This window comes from Alosa sapidissima, chromosome 18 (assembly GCF_018492685.1).
Source record: "Alosa sapidissima isolate fAloSap1 chromosome 18, fAloSap1.pri, whole genome shotgun sequence".
Lineage (NCBI taxonomy): Eukaryota > Metazoa > Chordata > Actinopteri > Clupeiformes > Clupeidae > Alosa > Alosa sapidissima.
In genome coordinates this window covers 2604365-2613059 of record NC_055974.1, presented here as the reverse complement: position 1 = coordinate 2613059, position 8695 = coordinate 2604365, and the positions used below count along the sequence as shown (strand labels likewise).

The window sequence follows — 8695 nt, the reverse complement described above, 5'->3', positions numbered from 1 at the left end:
AGTCAGCTAAGTAACATGGTTAACATTGTTAGCATGTTAGTTAGCATAGTTAGCATAACTGCTAAAAATGATTAACTAAGTTAGCTAAGTCACATGGTTAGCATACTTAGCATTTTAACATTGTTAGCATGCTAGTTAGCATAGTAACTTGGTTAGCATTATTATCTTTGTTAATATAGTTAGCATAACTGCTAGCAAACATTAGAGCCATTCCAAGTGTCAGTTATCGTCAACTATCTACCTAAATAATTTAACCATTTAAACTATCCACTTATTTAACTGTTCAGTCATTCCAACTATATTAAACCTCATCTACCTAGCAACCAATATAGTTTGTTTTTACTCTGTATGATATTTTACGTCATATTTTTGCATTTTCATGCACTGTATTTCCTTCAGGAAATGCTTTTCTAGTTATTATTCTTCTTCTAACGCAGTTAATGCAGCTTCAACCGTTTCACGTAGAAACTTCATTCAAACATTGACGCGTAGGTCTTAATTAGGACATGTGGGCTTTGTATTTTTCATCTTTGTAACTTTTATACTTTTTAAACTATTAATTAAAAACTAAAATCAAAATTTCCCCATTGACTTAACATTGCCCTTTATGACATCACAGCAATTAGAATCCTATGGCAGGTGTTCGGGCCACCTGGACCAACTGCCACTCTCAGGCTTTAACTCTTTAACTGCCACGGAATTCTAGAATACTGCACCCCCTCACTGCCAGAGCAACATTCTAAATCCCCCAAAAATCTGCTGGATATTGTCAAACTGTGTATAAAGTATCTGTTTTCTGGTTTTACACTACTTTTTGATAGCTACAGTCAAATAACAAAGGATGTTACACCACTGCCTCTATTTAGGGCTCCAAAACATTGCACAAAAACATTGTGTATGTCATTGTGGTCATTACAAACAGCAGTTGCACAATACAATTTGTAATATGTACTAATGAATTATCACCTCAAAAACACACACAATAGATAATATTCATAGGAAGATATGTAATTTAATCAATTAATAATATATTATCACATACTCTAAATATTCACACATCTCATTACATCATTACAAAATGATTGAGTAGCAAACTTATAACATACAACGTGACAAACGGTAGGCGGTTTCAATTCAGATAAATCAGGTAGTCTAACAAACAGTGACATGTTAATCATGTAGTACCATGCATGTCATTATTTATGCTGTTCCTTTGCAATTAAATTCAGGTCCAGAAAGGTTTAGAATGACTAAACATAAACACCCCTGTAGTAAAATTGAACAATAAATATAAATAATAAGTTCTTTTTGGTAATTGAGGGGCAGCCGTGGCCTACTGGTTAGCGCTTTGAACTAACCGGAGGGTTGCCCATTCGAATCCCGACCAGTAGGAACGGCTGAAGTGCCCTTGAGCAAGGTGTGTGCTTCACCTCACTGTATGTTCACTGTGTGCTGAGTGTGTTTCACTAATTCACGGATTGGGATAAATGCAGAGACCAAATTTCCCTCACGGGATCAAAAGAGTATATATACACTATTGTATTGGTGACAAACCAAGATACTTTGCACATGACAATTTGCAGATCATAAAAGAAAAAATGTCCACCTGCTGGGGTGTTTTTTTAACATCTGCAAACAGTAAAGGACTGACATAGGTTAAGTTCTTGTGAGCACACTAACAGCAGAGACCAGTGTTGTGCCCGGGGAGCAACCTATATGTGGCCACAATACTCATGTTCTCTGTGATTCATTTCCTATTTTGCCTTTGAAAACACATTGGATTAGATCCATGTTTCATTTGAGTATACAGCTACATGTAATAACTGTTGAAGTGAACAAAAAAGAACTCTGAACATCTTTTGGAAACTAGTGTACTACTAGCCAGCTACTTGCTAGCCAGCTACTATAGCCAGTTCAAGTTTTGTATAGATTTCTAAAAATGAACAGTAAAACCTCTACACTGGTAGAGATTTGAACAAACAATAAATATCAGTTCAAGTTTTGTATGAATTTCTGAAAATGAACAGTAAAACCTCTACACTGGTAGAGATTTGAACAAATAAACAATATCAGTTCAAGTTTTGTATAGATTTCTAAAAATGAACAGTAAAACCTCTGCACTGGTAGAGATTTGAACAAACAATATCAGTTCAAGTTTTGTATAGATTTCTAAAAACGAACAGCAAGACCTCTACACTGGTAGAGATTTGAACAAACAAACAATAAATATCAGTTCAAGTTTTGTATAGATTTCTAAAAATGAACAGTAAAACCTCCACACTGGTAGAGATTTGAACAAACAAACAGTAAATATCAGTTCAAGTTTTGTATAGATTTCTAAAAATGAACAGTAAAACCTCCACACTGGTAGAGATTTGAACAAACTAACAGTAAATATCAGTTCAAGTTTTGTATAGATTTCTAAAAATGAACAGTAACTGATTGGAAGAACTAATCATTTGAACTGATTGAAATAACTGATCATTTGAACTGATTGAAAGAACTGATAATTTGAACTGATTGAAAGAACTGATCCTTTGAACTGATTGAAAGAAGGCTGATTTAACTGATTGAAAGTGCTCCTAGACAACCTAGGCTGGTAGTGGTGGATGCCTGAGATGGAAGATTCTGAAAAAAAAGGGGAAAAAACTATATTTAGAGAAGAAAATTCAAACAAAATGGAACATTTTGGCAAATGTCTACATTTATAGTTATTAGCAGTGTAATTTAACGTGCATAAATAACTTTTATATAATCAATAGTAGTAATTATTACATTGTATGAAACAAGGAAAATGCATATCAACATGTGCATATTAAAATTAATGTAATTTACCAGATACTAGCAGATACGCATACTAGATAGCCTACTATAATAAGCAAACAACATCTCACCAGTGTTTGTACACAAGCTTTGTATGGTACATCTCAAAGCAGTCAGTGGGGCACAGTGCAGGGTGGTCTGAACAGGTCTTGCAGAAGAAAGGTGTCTGCTTCCTCCCTCTATGTGCGTCATCTGGACTGCGCTTCCGCGTGGAACAGACTTTGCAGTCCGGACGCGATTTCTCGTGTTGTCCGAGAAAGTGTCGACCAGTGAGACGCACGGGCACTAACGGTGTGCTGATTGGCCTGGGAGGAGGAGTGAGCTCAATTTGCCTCCGTCTCAGTAGCCCCTTCACCACAAGCTCGCGGAATCCAGCCGACTGCATTGTATTGCCACTTTCTTTGTGCAAGATGTAGGCATTCACAAGTGCGACCTCTCGGATATGATGGAACAACCGATGGTACCACTTCATTGCACGGTGTTGGTAGCTGTAATAGGAGCATAGCTGGTCTCCGCGATCTACCCCTCCCATGAAGCGGTTGTAGTCCTCCACGCTCTTTGGCTTGCGCAAAGTTCTGTAGCCATCAGGCCCCTTGCTACGCACTCGTTTGGTGATAACGAGATTGTCGTGCACTGTGGAGAGGACAGTGACTGTGCCAGCATCACGAAAAGACGCAGTTAAAAGTGGACGTTTTTCAAAAAACACAGGGGGATCTGAAGGCCGCAGTTTCAGACCATGGAGTTGAGGGGGCATGCCTTTCCTGTTCACACGAACAGTTCCACACGCGCCGGTGTTTTGCCGGTGGAGCTCTTGGAAAAGAGCGGGTGAGGTGTAGTAGCTGTCAGTATAGAGACTGTGTCCCTTCCCCAAAAGCTTGGCTTCCCTTAGCAAGCCAACAACTGAACTATGGCCAATACCCAGACAGCGATCGTAGTTGAAGGCCCCTCCAGTGTATACGTGCCACAGGTACGTGTAATTACTTGTCGCGTCTGATAGGACAAAATTCTTCAGACCAAACCGGTGTCTTTTATTTGGCACGTACTGACGAAAAAACACCCTTCCACGAAATGAAACCATGGATTCATCAATGGAGAGGTGTTCGTGGGGGTAGTACTCGCTCTGAAAACTCTTCAGGACTAGATCCATAAGTGGGCGGATTTTAAAAAGTGGATCATAACCCGGCTGACCTCTCTCCAACCTCAGAGAGTTGTCATTGAAGTGGATGCAGGAGGACAAGAGCTGAAAGCGGTTGCGTGTCATTACACGGGCGAAATTTGGTGTCAAGCCCAGTGAACTTTGGGTGCTCCAGTAATCAGCGATTTGAGGCTTTCTAGTCAGACCCATGCTGATCTGAATGGCCAAAAACGCCTCCATCTCAGAGCGATCAGTGGGTTTATAGTCACGTAAACGAGAGTGACTCGCTAGCTCGGTGGAAGCTAACGCCTCAGCATAGCGGTTTGTCTCAGCCACCATGAGATCAATGACACAATCGCTAAAAAAGGCTTTAAAAAAAAGGTATGGATCACTACAATCCCAAACTCTCTGCGGACCAGGTCGTGGGTTGGTGTGTACAAAAGGGATCCTCCCATCAGATCGCTTCCTCTCCCCCTCAGTGGCCACCGTCTTGCCTGTCACATCTAGCCACTCCCGCGGGGCGTCTCCCTCACCACAGTCAGTGAAGTCGCCGGCCTCGGTGAAGTTGCCGGCCGCTCCTCCTTCTTCGACTCCCTCCTCGTCCTCCCCTGGACCACACAGGACCCCCTCCAAGTCCTCCTCTCCAAATCCGAAAAACTCCTCATCGCTGTCACTGTCCCAGTTGAAATTAAAACTCTCCTCCATGGTCGTAAATTCACGGTACCGCAATCGCGAACTCTCTCTGTGTGCTAGCTAGATAGCTTGATATTTAGCTGATGCTAATTTGTTTTTTGAAGTTTGTGAATGACGTAATTAGCATATTTGTGAAATATTAACCAATCGTGATCTGTCTAGAACATGTTTACTATCATATCAACATAGCAACAGCACAGTAACGATGTTTTAATTGGCTACATGTTAGCGCGGCAATGATGATGCTCCTTGGGCGCACATATGCACCCTTGGCATTCTAGAACACACTCATTGTGGGCGCATATATGCACCGTTGGCAGTAAACGGGTTAAGCATACAAACTGGCCCTATTAAGACTACACATCCTGTTCAACTGCTTCCTCTGCCAAAAACTGTTTCAAAATAAAAGTCCTCACTATAATATTTTACTGTTAAACAATTTAACCCTTTAAACTACTGAACTTTTTAACTGTTCAGCCATTGTAACTGTTACTTGTCATCAACTATGACTCCTACCCACTGTAGCTAGTTAGCTAAGTTAGCTAAGTAACATGGTTAACATAGTTAGCATGCTAGCATGTTAGCATGCTAGTTAGCATTTTTAGCAAAACTGCTAAAAATGATTAGCTAAGTTAGCTAAGTCACATGGTTAGCATAGTTAGCATGCTAGCATGTTAGCATGCTAATTAGCATTTTTTGTAAAAAACTGCTAAAAATGATTAGCTAAGTTAGCTAAGTAACATGGTTAACATAGTTAGAATGCTAGCATGTTAACATGCTAGTTAGCATTTTTAGCAAAACTGCTAAAAATGATTAGCTAAGTTAGCTAAGTAACATGGTTAGCATAGTTAGCACGCTAGTTAACATTTTTAGCAAAACTGCTAAAAATGATTAGCTAAGTTAGTTAAGTAACGTGGTTAGCATAGTTAGCATGCTAGTGTGTTAGCATGCTAGTTAGCATAGTAACTTGGTTAACATTATTATCTTTGTTAACATAGTTAGCATAACTACTAGCAAACATTAGAGCCAATCCAACTGTCAGTTATCGTCAACTATCTACCTAAATAATTTAACCATTTAAAGTATCCACTTATTTAACCGTTCAATCATTCCAACTATATTAAACCTTATCTACCAAGTAAATCATTTACCTATATAAACTATCCACCTATTTAACTGTTCAGTCATGCCAACTATATTAAACCTCATCTACCTAGCAACCAATATAGTTTGTTTTTACTCTGTGTGATATTTTACATCATATTTTTTGCATTTTCATGCACTGTATTTCCTTCAGGAAATGCTTTTCTAGTTATTATTATAACCTTTTTTTCTTTTTAACCTTTTCAAGAATTAATGCGACTCTAACCGCTTAACGTACAGACATGTTGAAATAACCGTTTTGTAGGTCTGGAGTTGGAGTTGCTAGAGTAACTTTTTCAGATTTTCTTAAAAGTTTATACTTTTTGAGAAATAGGGGATTAAAAATGGTAAAAAGCTAATTTTTCCCCCATAGACTTGAATGGCTGTGATGTCATAATGGCCTAAAGCCAGCTGCACTCGTTAAGCTCCCAGAGTAGTTCCCGGGCTAATTAGAACACTGGCACAGGTGTCACCTGTGAATTCAACTGTCTCAGCTTCTAATGCATACAATCTGGTGCTCCGTAAAACTACACATCCTGTTTAAGTGTTTCCTGTGTGTCAAAATAAAAGTCACAGCCATATCTCATGCATTGCACATTATATCTCCAGAACGGTTTGACGTATATGCTTCAAATTTGGTACAAGTGTTTGTATGGACTCAAAGATGAAGTGAGTTGATGTTGGAGGTCAAAGGTCAAATCAAATGTCAAGGTCAAAAACACCTTGAGTGTTATATCTCAAGAACGCCTTGACACACAAGGTCTTTTGGCACGAGGGTTTGTATGAACTCAAAGATTAAGTGATTTAATGTTTTTTTTTCCAGGAATTTCCCCACCAACTTTAGCAGCTTTCCATCCACTATTGTAATTCCTCTGGCATTACATTCTAGTTTAAGCTTTGTGCCCACTCTTTTGAGTGTGTATTTTGGTTTATTTAAAACAAAGACAACAAGGATATTTAATTTATTAATACATGTAATTTCATTTAACAGTTATTTTTCATAGTAAAGAGTAAAAAGACATTTTCTTGGTAATTCATTATTTCATTGTGATATTCTTACTGGGTTAAAAAGATTAAAAGGGTGTATTTACAGGATATTCACAAGGTAACTCATAACCAACCGATCAAAACTACTGCTGTTTTATCACCAAAACTGATAAGAACTCAGGGCGCCCCATATTTGAGTGTTTCACATGTTTCTAGGTGTCTTGCCAGTAAATTAGGCAAGGGGGCGCTACAGGCATATAAAGTGAGGCTATTGGTACTGTCTCTATTTTTGTGTGTGTTTAAGAAGAGCTATACAGTACTAATCACCAGCTTTAATATCCGTTTTGCCTGGCCTTTTCTCTCTTATATATTACAACAATACTAATAACTAGCTAATCCACCTCTTCTACCAGTACTGATAATGTTGCATATTGCTTAGGCCTACTGTTGGCAACAACTGTCTTGCTGTTTCAGCATTGGGAAAATAAAGCAACACTTTAAAACAATGTTTGGTCTGGTTTTAAGTGTGTTAAGTGAGGCTATTGGTACTATTATCTCCATTTTGTGTTGGTTAAAGAAGTGCTACAGAGTTCTAATCACCAGCGTTAATTTAGTTTGCCTTGCTCTTTCTCTCTATATTACAACACTTGCTAATCCACCTCTTCTACCAGTACTAAAAATGTTGCATATTGCTTACTGTTGGCAACAACTTTCTTGCCGTTTCAGCATTTGGAAAATAAAGCCACACTCTAAAACTAGGGAACTAGTATAATTGTATATTACATTGAGGTCAAGACATAGGCCTACATTTGTTTGTTGGAACCATATGTAGGCCTATATTTGACTTTGCATCTGATGTCATATGTATTTTGTCTCCAAATACTACTGAAATCTTGAATAAGACTATGATAATTAAAAGCAAAAATAAACCGATATCATATAGAAATGAGCACACCATTATAAAAACATGTGAATTGCCTGTCTATATGCATATAAATGTAAAGATCACCTTATTGCCCTTATCATTAAAAATGACTTTGCAATTTGCTCTCCGTCTCCATTTATCTCAACCAATGCAATAGAGGGTGTTTCAAACCTCCATCAACAATAGTAGCAATTGTTATGACATGAATGGTTATAAATAACTCCCACAACTAAAATGGTAATAGTATGGCATTATGCAGCCTATCCGTGGTATATTCTTGTGAGTTAAGAAAATATATAAGAAAATAGAATAACCAGCCCTCGATGAGACTGCTTATTAAACTATCGCTATCCTCTGCAAATCTGACACCAGTTTTATAATACACCTCCGATGGCAAGCTTATGGTAAGCTTACCCAAAAGGTCAATACTATTATTTCTCTCTGTAACTTGTGCTGTTGTTTTATAGTAATGTGAAGCCATTAAATACACAATACACCTGTAGTCCTCTCATACAGGTCGTAATGGAGAAGAGCATTAGAAGAGCAGAACATGCATGCTGTCATGGTCTTGCCTGGCTCCTCCTCCTATCTGTGTGTTGCGTCTGTCTCCTACAGGTGAGCTGGGCGCAGGTGTTTGGAGTCGTGCTAATCACTTGCTGGTCTGGACCTTTAAAAGCACTTCAGACGAGACCGGGTTGTCGACCGCCGCTCCGTCTCTCCCGCACCGTTAAGGATTTTGTTTTGCTTATGCACTATACCGCATTACATTGATTGCTTACACTTTTTATTTTCCAAAACCAATTCCATTACTGACTTTACTTAACCCATTCTGTTAAATTCTATTCATTTAATAAATCTAATATATATATCGCTATTCTGCGTATGGCCTTTCCCTACTCTGTTACTTGCTCTGAGCCAGGCTTGTAACAATGCTCTTAACAGCAACAAATGCAACAAAATCACGAAGAATGGAATGGATTTATGTTTTG

At 38.5% G+C, this 8695-nt stretch overlaps 1 protein-coding gene across 1 annotated transcript; it reads right to left on the bottom strand.

Annotated features, from left to right (window-relative positions):
* Positions 1-2461: 2461 nt before the first annotated feature.
* Positions 2462-4976, bottom strand: LOC121689596 (piggyBac transposable element-derived protein 4-like). Its single transcript, XM_042069532.1, has 2 exons — positions 2895-4976; positions 2462-2628 (listed from the first exon to the last, which is right to left on the bottom strand). Coding segments are annotated over exons 1-2 (1770 nt in total). The 5' UTR covers positions 4664-4976; the 3' UTR covers positions 2462-2627.
* Positions 4977-8695: the final 3719 nt, after the last annotated feature.

What these genes read in the sequence shown, in the direction of transcription:
- LOC121689596 (XM_042069532.1), bottom strand. Translation starts at nt 4,663, where the DNA reads ATGGAGGAGAGTTTTAATTTCAACTGGGACAGTGACAGCGATGAGGAG.